Source organism: Ascidia mentula, chromosome 4 (assembly GCF_947561715.1).
Source record: "Ascidia mentula chromosome 4, kaAscMent1.1, whole genome shotgun sequence".
NCBI lineage: Eukaryota > Metazoa > Chordata > Ascidiacea > Phlebobranchia > Ascidiidae > Ascidia > Ascidia mentula.
In genome coordinates this window covers 20,014,973-20,035,331 of record NC_138569.1, presented here as the reverse complement: position 1 = coordinate 20,035,331, position 20,359 = coordinate 20,014,973, and the positions used below count along the sequence as shown (strand labels likewise).

General features: G+C 39.3%; 2 protein-coding genes across 4 annotated transcripts; both read left to right on the top strand.

Moving 5' to 3' along the window:
* Window positions 1-489: 489 nt before the first annotated feature.
* On the top strand, window positions 490-20,113 carry LOC145899473 (uncharacterized). 3 transcript variants are annotated; one of them, XM_082988265.1, is made up of 22 exons: window positions 490-599; window positions 11,001-11,114; window positions 11,486-11,634; window positions 11,977-12,077; window positions 12,161-12,311; window positions 12,629-12,734; window positions 12,989-13,152; window positions 13,752-13,944; window positions 14,453-14,582; window positions 14,671-14,813; window positions 14,975-15,124; window positions 15,199-15,342; window positions 15,446-15,589; window positions 15,865-16,008; window positions 16,330-16,485; window positions 16,928-17,044; window positions 17,481-17,599; window positions 17,885-17,979; window positions 18,360-18,504; window positions 18,993-19,098; window positions 19,304-19,464; window positions 19,809-20,113. In XM_082988265.1, the coding sequence occupies exons 1-22, from the start codon at window positions 491-493 to the stop codon at window positions 20,004-20,006; spliced, it is 3,039 nt and encodes a 1,012-aa protein (XP_082844391.1). In that variant the 5' UTR covers window position 490; the 3' UTR covers window positions 20,007-20,113. The 3 variants fall into 3 exon arrangements, with proteins under 3 accessions (XP_082844391.1, XP_082844393.1, XP_082844392.1); XM_082988266.1 differs by lacking the exon at window positions 490-599 and adding an exon at window positions 9,747-9,906; XM_082988267.1 differs by lacking the exon at window positions 15,865-16,008.
* Window positions 872-9,291, top strand: LOC145899801 (ovochymase-like). The gene is made up of 19 exons (XM_082988713.1): window positions 872-935; window positions 1,423-1,571; window positions 1,916-2,016; window positions 2,102-2,252; window positions 2,577-2,682; window positions 2,937-3,100; window positions 3,309-3,501; window positions 3,626-3,702; window positions 4,017-4,146; window positions 4,525-4,707; window positions 4,780-4,923; window positions 5,027-5,109; window positions 6,041-6,185; window positions 6,518-6,636; window positions 6,846-6,940; window positions 7,332-7,464; window positions 7,960-8,059; window positions 8,267-8,421; window positions 8,782-9,291. The coding sequence occupies exons 1-19, from the start codon at window positions 872-874 to the stop codon at window positions 8,977-8,979; spliced, it is 2,490 nt and encodes an 829-aa protein (XP_082844839.1). The 3' UTR covers window positions 8,980-9,291.
* Window positions 20,114-20,359: the final 246 nt, after the last annotated feature.

Here is a 20,359-nt window from a genome sequence, read left to right as displayed (position 1 = left end):
ACAGTGACGAATTTAGCTGCTCTGATAACAGGATAACAACAAGAAATTTGAACACTCGACAGTATGTATCATAATTCAAAATTATTAACAAACTTTAGCAGAAAGTTTACCACGTTGGTTACCTACAGTAGCATGAGGCGGCATGTGTTTTTTGCATTTTTTAGTCCTTTTTTTTTCATACAGTTGGTTGAAATACAAACACAGAATACAGTTTGCTAACATGCTTACATTGGCAACAACTTTTTTAATGCTAATATACTTCTGGGATCATTTTGCGTGGCGATTGTGTGTTGGTTGTGCTGAGCCATCACACTCTGTTGGTTGTGCTGAGCCATCACGAGCATTCAGCGTTTTTCTCAATGTTCGGCGATTTATCAAATGATACCAAAAGGCTTGTGGTAATGCCGGCGGCGTTTGCTGAAAAACGCAATACCGTTTATTAAACAATGTTTGTTGAGAGCTGTTTCTTAAAGCCGAGGCATTGGTTTACATGCAACTGGTCCTGGAGTCAGCAAACTTATTCATGTCGTCGTTTGGGTCAAGTTTGGTGATAGGAATTTTGACATTTTGTATTCGATGTGCTTACGTGAACGGACAAGGTATGTTGGTATTGTTTGCCAGAAAGCTTTAAACAACCATAACCAAAATTACACGGTTTTGGCAAATTCAATATTGAGTTAATTGTTGCACTTCGGTTTTTCATATTCCGTTCCATTTAAGTAACTGTAAAAATTTTCTTAAACTGAAGCTGAAAGTGAACAATATCACCTGACACACTTTTTAATGTTTGGTATCGTCGTATCGGTTTGTTTATTGTGCAGGATCAGCCACATGGGGGCAGTGCTCAAAAACATGTGGCCAAGGAACAAAAATGAAGGAGTACTCTAACGGGACTGTGGTGTACGATGATTGCTTTGTCGGCGATTGCCCCCAAGGTTTGATCTGAAATTTTATGTTTTGCCAACCTTGTTGAATGCTATCGTGATTGCACGCGGTGTTATCACAATAACCATTCAGGAGACAGCTAAGCCAGGTGTGGCTGACCTTTTGGCTTCCATGCTTCACTTCGTGTTCCCCTTTTTTAACTCTTCAAGAACAACAACTTGGCTATGGGTTTCCCTAAATACTAACGTACTTTTCTCCGAAAATCTGATATTTTTGCAATTACTTGCCGGCGCGCTTTTTCCTTCATTGTTTGTGGGGTATAGTGAGGCACAAATAATCGTACAAGCGCCGTATGTCGGCAACCACTGAGTTAACCTGTTGGACTGATTGTCTGATCGGTCAAGGCATTTGACTCATGTACGAAGTAAAAAACCTGTTCAAGTTTCTTGCCCGGGATATCATGGGTTCGATCCCGGTTCGGTCAAATAACAAAACCTCTGACAAAACTTATCACACGCCATAACTTGTTTCTTGTAGAGAGTTGCGCCAAGCCCTTCGAACCAAGATATTCGGCGAACAAACATTCGTGCTGTCACAGTGTAAGCATGCCTACTTGTGGAGTGAGTTCGAATCATGGAAGAGTCATCAGCGGCAGACAATCAAGAGAACAGCAATGGCCGTGGATGGTATGAGGCTTTACGTATTGTTACAAACTAAAACAAAGTTTTTAAGTTCCGGCACAATTAAACTTTTATTCAGCAACGTTTCACTTGCTATTCAGCTAGGATTCCTCGGGGTATTTGTGCCAGAACAAAAGACTGATTAAAATACAATATGCCTGCCAGCAACAGCAACATAATGTTTGTAAAACATACTTATCAAGAAATAACATTCAATGGAGGTACGTTTTAGCATTGATTAAATCATCAATAAATCGCCTAACAGAAAAAAAATGAGTTTAGTGTGTAGGTCGCAGAGGCTTCTAGGTTAATTAAGAATGTCCTGTGTTGAAACATGTTTATTGCTTTAGGTGCACACAAGACTTCAAATTCTACTCCCCGGCAGCCAATTACGCTGTGGCGGAATTCTGATATCGGATGTCTGGGTTTTGACAGCAGCCCATTGTTTCCAGTAAGAAAACCAACATTTTTTTTATGATTTAAAAAATGCAAAATAACAATTGACCCGCCAGTTTAAACCGGCCTTATGTTTAAAGTCTGATTCCTGTTGGCTGGATACGAATAGAGCTTGGAGCTTTGTTGCTAAACGACAGCAACGCTTTCGTGCAATCGAGAAGAGTGAACAGAAGCATAATTCACGAGCAATACAACTCCGTGTCGTTTTTAAACGACATTGCTTTGCTTCAAGTAAGCGATTTTGGAAGAAAGTTTTAACTGTGACCACAGTTGGTGCATTGTATTTGCTACGCCGGTCTCTAAAACGATCCCAGTCTAGAACAATCCACAAGAAAACATTGTTTTCGTTGTTGTTGAATTATTGTTTATGTAAGATCTACTTTACGTTTGGACTTTTTTGCATTATTTTGTTCCATTTATTTTCTGCCATCTCGAAACGTGTCTTTAAAAATAAATTCCGAACCGTCTCACTTGTAAACTGAAACAAGAGTCTTACTCTTGCGACTTGAACTTGTTCACTTAAATCATAATCCTGCCTCTTCATTGTCATTTCAGCTCGACCGGCCAGTTAAGACAAGTTCCTACGTTCGACCGATCTGTTTACACCAGGGCGAAGAAACCCTGTCGGATAGCATGTGCGTCACCACTGGATGGGGCGTCCGTGAGTTTGCATTAAAATTTATGATCTTTGTTATTGATTGTTAATGATAAAAACGTAACTTAATTACAAAAGAATCAAATCTGAAAACGCAAATTTCCAAGTTATAACTAGAACTGTGTAACACCACTTAGGGCCTTCAGCTTGTCTAAACATAATGTCAGGCTCATACCGCACACCCTCTTGCACGTTGACGTTCAAGCTCTAACTTTTAATACGCCGTCAAAGCTAAGTTTAACGAACAAACGTTGTAACAGAAAAACTTGGCACCAATGCCGCCGCATACACATTGATGGAAGCAGACGTACGAATTCTTCCAATGGGATTCTGCAATCAAGCGGAAATGCCTTCCGGCAACCCGTTTGTTGAGACTTCCAACATATGCGCGGGTGCCATAAGAGGTGGAGTGGACACTTGTAAGGTAACCTCATAAATAAACGAACAGTAATGGAAAACTACAATAAAGTTTTTGTGAGAAACCAGAGAGACGAGAGTAGACGAAAACCCCGGGCTTGTGTGTATTTTTTGTATCTTAGTTTTTTCGCAATGAAGAGAATCACTGCAAAATTTCCCTGGTTAAGTAAGAATTCGATTGCTGATAAGTTAATTCTACAATTTTCTAAACACAGGGTGACAGCGGTGGTCCTCTGATGTGTCAACGATGTTCAAACTGTGCTTGGTATGCTGTTGGAATAACCTCGTTTGGTTTAAACTGTGGACAAGCCAATAGACCTGGCGTGTATACCAACGTTTCAGCTTACGAAAGCTGGATTAAACTTCACAGTGGTGTTGGCGAACAAGCTAAATATTCTTCCTGCAAAGGTATATGAATAATCCTAAAGAACAATCCTAAAAACCAGTCATCTGGATAGTAGAATCAATAATCAACAAGCGTGTGGTGCTAAGCATATAAGTGAAAAGACAACTCAACTGTACCTACGTTCAGCAATGCCCATAATCTTGCTGGTGGTTTCCTCTCAATCGTTTTGTGCCAGCGCTGCAGATTATACAATACCGCCTGCGGTATAGAAATGCTCTTAAAAATTTATCTTAGGTGCTTCGATAAGTGGATTTAAAACCATCCTGAATAAATTGATCTAGCTGATTATACTGATCACAAATCTCATTTACACAACGAGAAAGTCATTTCAAATAAGTCCCTGTATCATTTAAGTTGTATCATAGCAACAATGATTTTTTTCAAAATGACTTTTGTGGAGCCAAGTTATAACCCCGTTAGTTATTTATATTTAGTTTGTGTTTGTGGTATTACCAGGATTAAATGGAGTATGGGGTGCTTATAATGCAGGTTAGTTTAAAACATGTCCTCTTCAAAGGTGTCCCGTGGAAATCTTGGAATGATTGCAGTAAAACCTGTGGCACGGGCTTTCAGACACGCACGCGATCATGCGGAACCGCTTGCACCGAATATAGCGGTCAACAGTGCCACCAAGCGATTGATTGCTCGTAAGCTAAATTATTTTTCTCTCTTTTACATGAAAAAAAATTCGTCTCTTCATCGCAATTTGCACGACGCTTATAAATAATTAAAGTTTGATTTCACTTTTTTTACAGTTGCACTGGGCCTTCGTGTGCGTGCAAGGATTTGATACGCGCGGATGTTTGCCAATATTTTCGAAACCAGTGTAGACAGTCAACTTATTACGCTTATTTGAAACTAAACTGCAAGAAAAGTTGCGGCGAGTGCGAACTCGACGGTAAGACAATTTGCTGGAACTAGAATAAAATTGCGTAACCCACCGTATGAATAAAAGCATTGGATTTGTCGAAAACAACTTTCCCAATAATTGTTCTATGTCTGTGTTATGTAGTTATTGTATAAAGGTTCATTTCAAGAGATAAGTGGTTACGTTTCAGGTCCAGCGTGGTCAGCATGGAAGCCGTGGACTTCGTGTAGCGTCACTTGCGGTGCTGGTACAAGATGGCGCTACCGAGGTTGCAACAAGGTTGCAGGATGCGGATCCGAATATTTCCAGACGGAACCTTGTAACGATGGAATATGTCTAAGTAGGAACTTGCCGTGTTTTAGTAAATGTGTCCCTAACCGGTATCACTTATCGTACACACTATTAAATTCAGTTTTTGCCCCTTGGACTGAATGGTCGCCATGCGACCAAACGTGCGGACCGGGAATGCAGAGCAGAACACGTACATGTACTATCGGAACCCTGTGTGAAGGAGATTACTCGGAAATGCAAAGCTGCAATGTCAGAGCCTGTTCACGTAAGAGAAAGTAGCATAATGTGATGTTTCATCGTGTATACATGCCTATTTCATTCTCCATGCCGTTCTTAACACGCTTGCTATAATAACCCAAAAACTTCAGATTGGAGTAGTTGGAGTCCTTGGTCAAATTGTGACGTGACTTGTGGTCCTGGAAAGCAAAGGAGAAACAGAAACTGCGTCAACGTATCTGGGTGTCCAGGATCTTCCTCAAACACTAAAGACTGCGCTGCTGAAGACTGTCCGGGTGCGTTTAACTTATTTTATACTTCGTTATGTTGGTGGATGGACGTCTTGGAAAGCTCTCTTCTCGCGAAAGAAACAATAAATTATTGCTGGTATAGTTTGGTCAAATTAGAATTGTATCAGATATATTTCAATGCATACAAATTATAACATCAACGATACACAGAACTTAAATCTCAGCAATTTATCTTTTAAGCGATTTATATGTATGTTGGAGATTACTCGCAAACTTCCAATTGTAACTTGAGGGAATGCCCAGGTGGCCAGCATAGGACTTAAAAACCTATACGTGAACATCAGTAAATTCCCAGTCCGGGATTCTCAAATTTGCATTAAATAATGGATGGATATATGCCCACAGGTCTACACATATTTTTCTTAATTGTACCAAGCTAATCCTATTTGAAAGCAAGTGCTTTGGGTGTACCACTGTTACTGAAAGGAAAGTGATCACCAGGTTATCGATGGCAGTTGTGATTATTAGATTAGAAGTCAGTTCTGATCTTTAACGTATTACGTTGTTCGGTAAACCCTTTTAGAGCTGGTTGACTGTACAGGTGCTTCTTATCTTTACGTTCACCTTTGTTAAAGTATGCGTCAATTGTTTCAACTAATTCAGTATTTATTTTTTGCAGAGTTTTTATTCAGGTTATAAATAAGTGCGACGTTTTGAAAAGTTAAAGATTGGAAATTGTCAAAAATTAAGGCTGATTTATTTCAGAAATAAGGACGAATGACTGCCAGTCCCACAATTATCAATGTTAATTTTTATTAATCACTGGTGTAGAGTATTCTGTGATAAAGACATAATCGAGCTTGGCAAATAACTTAGAGATATAAGTACGCTAATTTTAGTACACGTTGTAAATAGTTACCACTTAAGCAAACTTTATCTGCAGCATGGGGAAGCTGGGGAAGATGTTCCCGAACATGTGGAATTGGAACGAGAACGAAACGAAATTGTTCAACTTGCAAAGTTACCTACGATGATTGTTTTAAGCGCCAATGCCCCCGACGTGCGTTTGTATATTTAGAATTGTCGCCATAATCGTATCTGGAAACTACTGGGGTGGTTTATGTTGTCCGTGAAAACACAGCGTAATCGAAAAACAAAATTAGGATAAATCACAGAATAAACAGACAACGAAAATCCATTAGGCTATTTATAAACGCCTTTGAAGGGAAAATCTGATGTAACACTTTTGAATGTTTTTCGTGGTACAAAGAGTATGTACAAAGTACTTGGATTTTAAAAGGTTTGTTGGAAACTCTATCAGTTGCCTTTTGCGGACTCACGTGTTGTCTAAATACTGATTCAAATATAACAGTTTGGATCTTGTATTTTTAGAAACCTGTCAAACTGGTTTCCGTCATCGTTATTCTATCAACTCTCACGCGTGTTGTGATGGAAGAAGTCCAGGATCGTGTGGAATCAGTAACCCACAGTACAGGGAGTTTCCCTGGGTGGTAAGTGATTGTTTGAGTTTCTTCCTATGTCAATTCAATGACAAAAATGGCGTCTCGAGTGAACATAACTCTACTCTGAGTGTGTACGTTACTTGAAAGCATAAGTTTGTACATTTTAAGTGGAAGTAGTCTGACTGATCGTAAATATTATAAATCGCAACATATTCATAACATAAACAAATAGTGGAGGCAATTCCGCTTATTTGCAGGTACAGATAGAACATATAAGCTATGATAACAGCCAGAGCTGCTTGGGAATGTTGATATCAACCAGTTGGGTTCTCACTGCTGCACATTGTCTACGGTAGGAAATTTAGATATAATAAGATTTTTAGACTAAATAAAGAACCGAAGAACAACTGACTTATTCCTCATTAATTTTGAAAGTTATTGTTCAAACATGAGAAACTATTCAGAGGCTGCCGTTGCAGGGAGCCTACCATGTGCAACTAGTACAATTTTTCTTTTTTTTGAAAATGGAAATGATTTTTTTGAATTGGAGGGTTATAATGTTGCCTAACTTTTGTCACCTGATTAACAATATAATTTCTGCATCAAAGCCAGAATCATCTTCTCATGTTTGAACAATGCTTTTGCAGCTATATGACAGACTGCATGTTTGTGTTACTCGCAATATATTTGAGTTTTATCTGAATGATTTTGCGGTGAAATGTTTTGGAAATTCGTTTATTTAGATATACGGACTTGTCCATGATGGAAGCAAGATTCGGAACTTACAACACCCCGCAGGTGCAAATACGACGTATCAGCAGAGCAAAGATTTATCCCAGATATAACCTTAGAGATTACGATATCTCTGTACTCAAGGTAAATTGATGATCTGAGCAACTTTTCACGCTAAATGTGAACAGAAATACCCAAGAATTAAATATCACCAGGGTTGCATTGTTACGTATCCTTGTGTTGATTGTATACGTTATTGAATTAGATTTAATAACCAATACATTGTAGAGGATTTGTTGCTGAAACCACTAAAAAGTATATCCCACCATCGCATTAAAATGTCCGCTGCGAAGTTTTACCTCAGCTATCGTCTTTAGATCATTAGGTTTGCTGGCATTCCAGCAAGGCTGGACGAAAACCACTTTTTTCCCGACAGTTTGGAGCGATATCTGTTTAATCTATAGATGGCACCCGATAGGGTTTGAACTCACGCCCTTGCGCTCTGGACGGAGCTATGCGTGTTCAGCGGTTGGCGGAAGTGGGTAGATTTCTACATGACGAAATGCGTGAAAAAATGCACGACGAATTTAATGCAATTTTAGCACTAATTAATATTTCACCACCAAACGTTGTTTCCAGCTGATCACACCTGTAGTGTTGGGAGATTTCGTGAAACCGATTTGTCTTCCGTGGGGCGAAAAAGTTACAAATGACATGATGTGCGTCGCCCCAATCCTATGTAAGCATTGAAAGAACGTTATTTTGGCTGCGGCAAAGGTCAGTGTCAATATAAGGAAATTGTCGCGTTCACGCCCAAATCAACGGAAACAAATTTAACAACATTAACTTCCAAGGATGACGCTGCACTCTCTTAAAAGATTAAAAAGCCCATGCTTTAGGCAGTTTGAGAATTACAAAAGATGCCTTACTGACTTGATTGTTTCAGATAATAGGAGTTTACATGTTCCCACGAGACTGATCAGCCTCCGCATTCTTGACATGGGAGTTTGCAAAGAAGCCCATACCCGACGCATTTTCATAAACTCGGAGACTATTTATTTTTGTGCTGGCAGAATACGGGGAGGTTCTGACACTTGTAATGTAAGTTGAAAATCTAACAATAAAAATAGTGATTATAGAAACAAGCCTCAGACACTGTACATACTCTAACGACATGTGTTAAAAATATAAGTTTTAGAAAACTCCAGCTAGGCTGCGAAGCCTGTAAACCTCATGATCTTGAGCTGTGATCGCCAAGTAGGGACCTGCGCGGTGGGCGATCATGCCAATCATACCCTTGCATTAACATTACTAAGTTTTGGAATAGATTTTTGTTGCTGCGCAAGTTTATCGACTATTTCAAGTGGCATTTCAAGTGTGTTGCATTGTACCAAATTCATTCACAACCAAAACCGGGAATTGCAGTTGGTCAATTTTAAACCCAACGTCATGTTTTAATAGGGTGACATTGGGGGTCCGTTGATGTGCCAAAGATGTTCATCCTGTGAGTGGTTTGTCGCAGGAATCCATTCGTTCGGGCCAGCCAAGTGTGGAGACCCTAACAAACCTGGAATGTACACCAGGATATCTTACTTCGAATCGTGGATCAAAAACATCACAGGGGTGGAAGGACCCGATCAATATAATAAATGCGCCTGAAGGTTTTCATTTTCGGATTTTACGACCGATTCTTGTTGGTGCCTCGAGTCTTTTTGAGGATACTGATAAGAAGATTATTGTTCTTGATTTGCAATAAAAAACTATCAATTCAATAAACAAGCCTATGTTAGCTTTACCTTTTGGGAATATGTAGAATTTATGTTGAACCATTGCTTTGGACTTTTATGTTGCACATGATTAGCTTAGAAAGGTTTTATTGCAACTTCTTCCACAGTAAAAACTAAATTTTACGGTAACGAATGTAGCTGCTCTAATAACAGGATAACAACAATAAATTTGAACACTTGACAGTATGTATCATAATTCAAAATTATTAACAAACGTCAGTAGGAAGTTTGCCACGTTGGTTACCTACAGTATTATGAAGCGGCATGTGTTTTTTGCATTTTTTCATAGAGTTGGTTGAAATACAAACACAGAATTCAGTTTGCTAACATGCTTACAACGGCAACAACTTTTTTAATGCTAATATACTTCTGGGATCATTTTGCATGGCGATTGTGTGTATCTAGTTGGGTTATCATGAATATTGGTTGACCTGAACCACCTTCACGCTACCTACGTATTTTCACATTGCGTTTCATCATAGGCAAAGATTTCCCTGTTTTTTGGCGAAACTCACACTTTTTTCGTTGTGCTGAGCCATCACGAGCATTCAGCGTTTTTCTCAATGTTCGGCGATTCATCAAATGATACCAAGTTGTGGTAATGCCGACGGCGTTTGCTAAAAGACGCAATACCGTTTATTAAACAAGGTTTACTGAGAGCTGTTTTGGAAAGCCGAGGCATTGGTTTGCATTAAACTGTTACAGGAGTCATCAAACTTATTCATGGCGTCGTTGAGATCAAGTTTGGTGATAGGAATTTTGACATTTTGTATTCGGTGCGCTTACGTGAACGGACAAGGTATATTGGTATTATTTGCCAAGAAAGCTTTAAAGTGCATATGACACGGCCATGACAACTTTGCGTAAAACTAAAGGTACATCTACAACAAACATATATCCAAAGTTTTACGGTTCTACGTCAGCTAAAAAATGTAGAAAACTGCACGAAAAGTAACGGCGACCAAAAATCGTAAACCTTTTGTGCTGAGGAGAAAAGGAGCATTGTTTAGATAGGAGGAGGCTCCTTTTTTTTCAGATATCGAATAGTTTCAAACAGGGGAGAATCCACAGATTACATTACCTTAAAGGTCAGGACAGGGTTTTGCATCACACAAAAATTTGTCATTGTGACGTCACGAATCAAAGGCCTTATTTGTCCCTAATTAACGGAAGACCATAGCGTATAGCAGAAACGACATAACTGTGAGTGGACAAAACTACAATGCTAAACTAACGGTTTGTCTCTGTCGTGTTTTCAAAAGTTCATGTATCACGTTAGCGATCATAAATGCTGTAACAACAAGAACACTCTGTCCCAGTAACTGTTTTATTATTACACAACTAAATAGGACATAATAGGTCGAACAGCGGCATTCTGTCTTCAGCTTAAATTAACATCAAAATCCGTTTATTGCACTTGTTCACTTTTTGTCCCCTGTTTAATGCAATATTATGCTTAAACCAGTTTTACAATGTCTTCCATTCCTACGCATAAGGCTTGCTGCCAGCACTCGCGCAGGACCGAAGCGTCTTCTATGACGTCACTCAACAATATCTCGCTTTCGCACGATTTCGTTCGTAGCGGCAAATGTGCGACTTTGATCAGCTCAAGCTACTTTTTTCGCCAAAAATTTTATTAAGTTATGAACATCTCTTAGTTTGATTATTAACATGTTTTATTTTTACGTGTCATATGCACTTTAAACAAAATGACACGGCTTTGGTAAATTTGATATATTGAGTTAATTGTTGCACGATTTTTCATATTCCGTCTGTTTAAGTTCAATTTAATGAACTGTGAAAATTTTCTTGAACTGAAGCTGAAAGGAAACAATATTACCTGGCACACTTTTTAATGTTTGGTATCGTCGTATTGGTTTGTTTATTGTGCAGGATCAGCCACATGGGGGCAGTGCTCACGAACATGTGGTCAAGGAACAAAAATGAAGGTATACTCTAACGGGACTGTGGTGTACGATGATTGCTTTGTCGGTGATTGCCCCCAAGGTTTGATCTGAAATTTTATGTTCAACCTTATTGAATGATATGGTCATTGCACGCGGTGTTATCATTATGTGTTCCCTTTTTTAATAAGTAATGTACTTTTCTCTGAAAATCTGTTTTTTTTGCCGGCACGCTTTTTCCTTCATTGCTTCTGGGGTATAGTGAGGCACAAGTAATCGTACAAGCGCCGTAGGCGTGCAACCACTGAGTTAACCTGTAGAACTGATTGTCTGATCGGTCAAGGCGTTTGACTGTACCAAGTAGAAAACCTGTTCAGGTTTCTTGCCCAGGATATCACGGGTTCGAATCCCGGTTCGGTCAAATAACAAAACCTCTGACAAAACTTGTCACACGCCAACACATGTTTCTTGTAGAGAGTTGCGCCGAGCCCTTCGAACCAAGATATTCGGTGAACAAGCATTCGTGCTGTCACCGTGTAAACATGCCTACTTGTGGAGTGAGTTCGAATCATGGAAGAGTCATCAGCGGCAGACAATCAAGAGAACAGCAATGGCCGTGGATGGTAGAGACTTTACGTATTGTTACAAACTAAAACAAACTTTTTAAGTTCTTCTGGCACAGTTAAACTTCTATCACTGACGTTTCACTTGCTATTTAGCTTGGCTCCCTCCGGGTATTTGTGCCAGAACAAAAGACTAACTAAAATACAATATGCCTTCCAGCAAGAGCAACATAATGTTTGTAAAAAAAACTTATTAAGAATTTAACATTTAATGGAGGTACGTTTTAGCAATGATTAAATCATCAATAAATTGCCTAACAGAAAAAATGAGTCTAGTGTGTGGGCTGCAGAGGCTTCTAGTTTAATTAAGAATGTCCTGTTGATACATGTTTATTGGCTTAGGTGCACACAAGACTTCAAGTTCTACTCCCCGGCAGCCAATTACGCTGTGGCGGTATTCTGATATCGGATGTTTGGGTTTTAACAGCAGCCCATTGTTTCCAGTAAGAAAACCAACATTTTATTTGATTTTTAAAGTGCAAAATAACAATTGAACCGCCGGTTTAAACCGGACTTATGTTTAAAGTCTGATTCCTGTTGGCTGGATACGAATAAAGCTTGGAGCTTTGTTGCTAAACGACAGCAACGCTTTCGTGCAATCGAGAAGAGTGAACAGAAGCATAATTCACGAGCAATACAACTCCGTTTCACTTTTAAACGACATTGCTTTGCTTCAAGTAAGCGATTTTGGTAGAAAGTTTTAACTGTGACCACAGTTGGTGCATTGTATTTGCTACGCCGGTCTTTAAACCGATCCCAGTCCAGAACAATCCACAAGAAAACATTGTTTTTGTTGCTGTTGAATTCAAATAAAATCTACTTTATGTTTGGACTTTTTTGCATTATTTTGTTCCATTTATTTTCTACCATCTCGAAATGTGTCTTTAGAAATAAATTCCGAACCTTCTCCCTTGTAAACTCAAACAAGAGTTTTACTCTTGCGACTTGAACTTGTTCACTTCAATCATATCCTGCCTCTTAATTGTCATTTCAGCTCGACCGGCCAGTTGAGATAAGTTCCTACGTTCGACCGATCTGTTTACCCCAGGGCAAAGAAGCCCTGTCGGATAGCATGTGCGTCGCCACTGGATGGGGCGTTCGTGAGTTTGCATTAAAACTTATGATATCTGTTATTGAATGTTAATGATAAAAACGTAACTTAATTGCAAAAAAATCAAATCTGAAAACGCAAATTTCCAAGTTAAAACTACAACTGTGTAACACCACTTTGGGCCTTCAGCTTGTCTAAACATAATGTCAGGCTCATACCCCACACCCTCTTACATGGTGACGTTAAAGATCTAACCTTTAATACGCCGTCACTACTAAGTTTAACGAACAAACGTTGTGACAGAAAAGTTAGGCACCAATGCCGCCGCATACACATTGATGGAAGCAGACGTCCGAATTCTTCCAAAGGGATTCTGCAATCAAGCGGAAATGCCATGGAACAAACCGTTTGTTGAGAAGTCCAACATATGCGCGGGTGCCATAAGAGGTGGAGTCGACACTTGTAAGGTATTCATTTCAATGTTTTGTGAAGTATTTAAGGCGTATTTATTCGTGGATCGGCAGATTGGACTTTTAAAGTCGAGACCCAAGTTTTGGGTTGCGGACTCCTATTTGTGAATGTGTTTCTGTCGGACCCGTAATCTCACAACAGATCGGGTTCCTTCGGGTACAAGCTTTCGCGTATCAGATTGTGGAAAGTAGATTATTCAGATAGTCACGTTGTTGGGTGGTGTATGTGTTAAAACCTCATGAATAAACGCACAGTAATGGAAAAATACAATAGAGTTTGTGTGGGAAACCCGTGAGACGAGAGTAGACGAAAACTCCCGGGCTTTTGTGTATTTTTAGTATCTCATATTTTTCGCTATGATTGCACTTATTTTCCACAAAGTGAATTTCGAATAACATACTTATGAGATAAGCTTAAAATAAAATACTAAAATATCGTTGAGTATGGTCACCCATTTTAAGTTTATCTCATAAGTATGTTATGTCAAATTCCCCTCTGAAACAAAACGAGAATCATTGTGAAATTTCGGTGGTAAGTTTCCGCCAAGGGCAAATTCGATTGCTGATAAGTTGGTTCTACAATTTTCTAAACACAGGGTGACAGCGGTGGTCCTCTGATGTGTCAACGATGTTCAAACTGTGCTTGGTATGCTGTTGGAATAACCTCGTTTGGTTTAAACTGTGGACAAGCCAATAGACCTGGCGTGTATACCAACGTTTCAGCTTACGAAAGCTGGATTAAGCTTCACAGTGGTGTTGGCGAACAAGCTAAATATTCTTCCTGCGAAGGTATGTGAATAATCCCAAAGAACAATCCTAAAGTGCAGTCATTTGGATAGTAGAATCAATAACCAACAAACGTGTGGTGCTAAGCATAGAAGTGAAAAGACAACTCAATCGTACTACGTTCAGCAATGGCCATAATCTTGCTGGTGGTTTCCTCTCAATCGTTTTGTGCCAGCGCTGCAGATTATACAATACCGCCTGCGGCATAGAAGTGCTCTTGAAAATTTACCTTGATGCTTTGATAAATAAATTTAAAACCATCCTGAATAAATTGATCTAGCTGTTTTTACTGCTCACGAAACTCAATTCCACAACGAGTAAGTCATTTTAAATAAGTCCCTGTATCATTACGGGGGATCGTAGCAACAATGATTTTTATTAGACTTTTGTGGAGCCAAGTTATAATCCCGTTATTTATTTATACTTAGTTTGTGTTTGTGGTATTACTAGGATTAAATGGAGTATGGGGTGCTTATAATGCAGGTTAGTTTAAAACATGTCCTCTTGAAAGGTGCTCCGTGGAAACCTTGGAATGATTGCAGTAAGACCTGTGGCACGGGCTTTCAGACACGCACGCGATCATGCGGAACCTCTTGCACCGAATATAGCGGTCAACAGTGCCACCAAGCGATTGATTGCTCGTAAGCTCAATTTATTTTCTCTCTTTTACTTGAAATATTTTGCATGACGCTTATAAATAATTAAAGTTTGATTTCAGTTTTTTTACAGTTGCACTGGGCCTTCGTGTGCGTGCAAGGATTTGATACGCGCGGATGTTTGCCAATATTTTCGAAACCAGTGTAGACAGTCACCTTATTACGCTTATTTGAAAATAAACTGCAAGAAAAGTTGCGGCGAGTGCGACCCCGACGGTGAGACAATTTGCTGGAACCAGAATAAAATTGCATAACCTACCGTATGAATAAAAGCATTGGATTTGTCGAAAACAACTTTCCCAATAATTGTTCTATGTCTGTGTTATGTAGTTATTGTATAAAGGTTTATTTCAAGAGGCAAAGTGGTTACGTTTTAGGTCCAGCGTGGTCAGCATGGGAGCCGTGGACTTCGTGTAGCGTCACTTGCGGTGCCGGAACAAGATGGCGCTACCGAGGTTGCAACAAGGTTGCAGGATGCGGATCCGAATATTTCCAGACGGAACCTTGTAACGATGGAATATGTCCAAGTAGGAACTTGTTTTGTGTTTTTGTAAATGTGTCCTTAACCGGTATCACTTATCGTACACACTATTGAATGTAGTTTTTACCCCTTGGACTGAATGGTCGCCATGCGACCAAACGTGCGGACCGGGAATGCAGAGCAGATCACGTACATGTACTATCGGGACCCTGTGTGAAGGAGATTACTCGGAAATGCAAAGCTGCAATGTCAGAGCCTGTCCAGGTAAGAGGAAGTGGCATAATGCGTTGTTTTATCGTGTATTCCTGCCCATTTCATTCTCCATACAGTCTATAACACGTTTGCCATAATAGCCCAAAAACTTCAGATTGGAGTAGTTGGAGTCTTTGGTCAAATTGTGACGTGACTTGTGGTCCTGGAAAGCAAAGGAGAAACAGAAACTGCGTCAATGGATCTGGGTGTCCAGGATCTTCCTCAAACACTAAAGACTGCGCTGCTGAAGACTGTCCGGGTGCGTTTAACTTATTTTAGACTTCGCTATGTTGGTGGATGGACGTCTTGGAAAGCTCTCTTTTCGCGAAAGAAACATAAATTATTTTTGGTATAGTTTGGTCAAATTAGACCTGTATTTATTTCAATGAACACAATTTATGAAAACAACGATACACAGAACTTAAATCTCGGCAATTTATCATTCAAGCGATGTGTGTGTTTGGAAGTTATTTGTGGGGTCGATTGCCAAGAATGAAAAGGGCCGTTTTTGAATCACTAAATTTAAAATCGCAGAGTTTAACGCTTGGTCAAATTGGTCAACCTGCGACAAAACGTGTGGACCAGGAAAACGGAGGAGGACCCGAACTTGTTCTATCGGAACTCTGTGCGTTGGAGATTACTCGCAAACTTCCAATTGTAACTTGAGGGAATGTCCAGGTGGCCATAGCAATTTAAAACCTATATGTGAACATCAGTAAATTCCCAGTCCAGGATTCTCAAATTTACATTAAATAATGGATTGATAATTTGGCAACTAATCCGTGTAAAACGTATGCAACGCACAACTATTTAAGTAAGAACTTATAATGCCCACAGGCCTACACATATTTTCTCAATTGTACCAAGCTAATCCTATTTGAAAGCAAGTGCTTTGTGTGTACCACTGTTACTGAAAAAAAGTGATCACCAGGTTATCGTTGGCAGTTGTGATTATTAGATTAGAAGTCACTTCTGATCTTTAACGTATTACGTTGTTAGGTGGATGGACTAACTGGAGTGAATGGAACGCTTGCGTTGGATCTTGCGGTTTCACCGGTATCGGAACGACGAGCAGGTCACGTGCTTGTATTGGAGCATCAGCTTGCTTGGGGGAATCCAGGATGTATGGGTCATGTTTCGTGCCTTGTCCTCCAGGTAAACACCTTTAGAGCTGATTGACTGTACAGAGCGCTGATTCTTAACTTTACGTTCACCTTTGTTAAAGTATACGTCAATTTTTTCAACTAATTCATTATTTATTATTATTTAGTTTTTATTCAGGTTAAAAATAAGTGCGACGTTTTAAAAAGTTAAAGATTGTGAATTGTCAAAAATTAAGGCAGATTTATTTTAGAAATAAGGACGAATGACTGCCAGTCCCACAATTATCAATGTTAATTTTGATTAATCTCTGCAAGAAATTCATTCACACTGGGGTAAAACCGTCACCTGGTTTAGAAACACTGGTGTAGAGTATTCTGTGATAAAGATATAATCGAGCTTGGCAAATAACTTAGAGATATAAGTGCTCTAATTTTAGTGCACGTTGTAAATAGTTACCACTTAAGCAAACTTCATCGGCAAACTTCATCTGCAGCATGGGGAAGCTGGGGAAGATGTTCCCGAACATGTGGAAATGGAACGAGGACGAAACGCGATTGTCCAACTTGCAAAGTTACCTACGATGATTGTTTTGAGGGCGAATGCCCCCGACGTGCGTTTGTGTTATTAAAATTGTGACAAATATTGTATCTGGAAACTAGTAGGGTGGTTTGCGTTGTCCGTAAAAACACAGCGTAATCGAAAAACCAAATTAGGATAAATCACAGAATAAACAGACAACGAAAATCCATTAGGCTATTTATAAACACGCTTGAAAGGAAAATCTGATGTAACACTCTTCAATGTTTTTCGTTTAAATGGTACAAAAAGTATGTACAAGTACTTGGATTTTAAAAGGTTTGTTGGAAAGTCAATCAGTTGCCTTTTGCGAACTCACGTGTTGTCTAAATATTGGTCCAAGTACTTGTACATACTCTCTGTACCTTTTCAACAAAAAACATTTAAGAGTGTTACATCAGATTTTCCCTTCAATAGCGTTTATTTGAAAAATTAAATAAAATACAACAGAATGAATCTTGTATTTTCAGAAACTTGTCAAACTGGTTTCCGTCGTCGTTATTCTGTCAACTCTCACGCGTGTTGTGATGGAAGAAGTCCAGGATCGTGTGGAATCAGTAACCCACAGGGCAGGGAGTTTCCCTGGGTTGTAAGTGATTGTTTGAGTTTCTTCCTATATTAATGCAATGACAATAATGGCTTCTCGAGTGAACATAATTCTGCTCTGAGTGTTGTTTGAGTTTCTTCCTATATCAATTCAATGACAAAAATGGCTTCTCGAGTGAACATAACTCTGCGCTGAGTGTGTACGTTACTTGAAAGCATAAGTTTGTACAATTTTAAGTGGAAGTAGTCTGACTGATCGTAAATATTATAAATCGCAACATATTGATAACATAAACATATTATGGAGGTAATATCGCCTATTTTGCAGGTACAGATAGAACATACAAGCAATGGTGGAAGCCAGAGCTGCTTGGGAATGTTGATATCAACCAGTTGGGTTCTCACCGCTGGACATTGTGTAGCGTAGGAAATTTAGAAATAATAATAATTTTTAGACAAATAAAGAACCGAAGCAAACTGACTTATTCCTCGTTAATTTTTGGAAATTATTGTTCAAACATGAGAAACTATTCAGAGGCCACCGTTACAGGGAGTCTACCATGCGCAACTAGCAAAATTTTTTATCTTTGAAAATGGGAATGATTTTTTAGTTGAATTGGAGGGTTATAATGTTGCCTAACTTTTGTAACCTGATTAACAATATAATTTCTGCTTCAAAGCCAGAAGCATCTTATCATGTTTTGAGCAGCTATGACAGACTGCATGTTTGTGCTACCCGCAATATATTTTAATTTTATCTGTATGATTTTGTGGTGAACGTTTTGGAAATTACGTTTATTTAGAAATACGACCTTGTCCGCGATGGAAGCAAGATTCGGAACCTACGTCATCGGCGGCAATACCCTCCAGGTGCAAATACGACGTATCAGCAGAGCAGAGATTCATCCCAAATATGACTTTCCACTTTACGATATCTCTGTAATCCAGGTAAATTTATGGGCTGGGTTATATTTCACACTAAATGTGAACAGAAATATCCAAGATTCAAATATCACCAGGGTTGCATTGTTTCGTGTTGATTGTGTACATTATTCGAATTAGATTTAATAACCAATACATTAAAAAGAATTTGTTGCTGAAACCACTAAAAATTATATCCCACAATCGCATGAAAATGTCCGCTGCAAAGTTTTACCTCAGGTATCGTCTTTAGATCAGTAGGTTTGCTGGCATGGCAGCCAGGCTGGACGAAAACCACATTTTTCCCGACAGTTTGGAGCGATACCTGTAAAATCTATAAATAGCTCCCGATGGGGTTTGAACTCACGAACCTGCAATCTGGACAAAGTTACGCGTGTTCAGCGGTTGGCGGACGCGGGTAGATTTCTACACGACGAAATGCGTCAAATAATGCACGACGAATTTATTGCAATTTTAGCACTAATTAATTTTTCACCACTAAACCTTGTTTCCAGCTGATCACACCTGTAGTGTTGGGAGATTTCGTGAAACCGATTTGTCTTCCGTGGGGCGAAAAAGTTACAAATGACATCATGTGCGTCGCCCCAACCTTGGGCCTATGTAAGCATTGATTGTTACAATTTGAAAGAACGTTATTTTGGCTGCGGTAGAGGTCACAGTCAATATAAGCAAATTGTCGCGTTCACACCAAAATCAACGGAAACAAATTTAACAACATTAATTTCCAAGGGTAACGCTGCACTCTCTTAAAAATCAAAGCAGTTTGAGAATTGCAAAAGATGCCTTACTGACTTGATTGTTTCAGATAACAAGAGGTTACTTGTTCCCACGGAACTGAAAATGATCGACCTCCGCATTCTTGACTTCGCAGCTTGCAAACAAACCCACGACCGACCCACTTTCATACACCCGGAGACTATTCATGTGTGTGCTGGCACCATACGGGGAGGTCCTGACACTTGTTATGTAAGTTGAAAGTCTAAGAATAAAAATTCTAATTGTAGAAACAAGCCTCAGACACTGAACATGCCCTAACGATATGTATTGAAAATATAAGTTTTAGAAAACTCCAGCTAGGCTGCGAAGCCTGTAAACGTTATGATCTTGAGCTGTGATCGCCATGCAAGGCGCGGTGGGGCGATCATGCCAATCATACCCGTGCAAGTAACATTACTAAGATTTGGAATAGATTTTTGTTGCTGCGCAAAGTGTGGCATTTCAAGTGTGTTTTCTTGCACCAAATTCATTCACAACCAAAACCGAGAGAATTGCAGGTGGTCAATTTTAAACCTAACGTCATGTTTTAACAGGGTGACGGTGGAGGTCCGTTGATGTGTCAAAGATGTTCATCCTGTGAGTGGTTTGCCGCCGGAATCACTTCGTTCGGACCTGAGGACTGTGGGGCCCCTAACCGACCTGGAATATACACCAGGATATCTTACTTCGAATCTTGGATCAAAAACATCACAGGGGTGGACGGACCCAACCAACACAACAATTGCGTGTGAATGTTTTCATTCCCGGGTTTTACGAACGCTTTTTATCAGTGCTTCGAGTCTTTTCGAGGATACTAATAGGAAGATTAACGTTCTTGATTTGCAATAAAAAAAACTATCAATCCAATAAACAAACCTATGTATGTTATAACTTTGAAATATATGTGAAAGTTGTGTTTATTCATTGCTCTGGACCTTTATGTTGCACATGTTTGGCTCAGAAAGGTTTTATTGCAACTACGTTCACAGTAAATCTAGGCAGATTTGCACAAAATTTACAGTGACGAATTTAGCTGTTCTAATAACACGAATACAACTAGCATTTGAAAAAACATTCACAGAATTTCTTGAGTGCATTTTTCACT

Coding starts and splice junctions, on each gene's coding strand:
- LOC145899801 (XM_082988713.1), top strand. CDS start 872: ATGAAGGAGTACTCTAACGGGACTGTGGTGTACGATGATTGCTTTGTC. Junction 3,703..4,016: donor ATTATACAATACCGCCTGCG/GTATAGAAATGC, acceptor TCCTCTTCAAAG/GTGTCCCGTGGAAATCTTGG. Junction 6,941..7,331: donor ACTGCTGCACATTGTCTACG/GTAGGAAATTTA, acceptor TCGTTTATTTAG/ATATACGGACTTGTCCATGA.
- LOC145899473 (XM_082988265.1), top strand. CDS start 491: ATGCAACTGGTCCTGGAGTCAGCAAACTTATTCATGTCGTCGTTTGGG. Junction 15,125..15,198: donor TAACGATGGAATATGTCCAA/GTAGGAACTTGT, acceptor TATTGAATGTAG/TTTTTACCCCTTGGACTGAA. Junction 17,600..17,884: donor GCAGGGAGTTTCCCTGGGTT/GTAAGTGATTGT, acceptor CCTATTTTGCAG/GTACAGATAGAACATACAAG.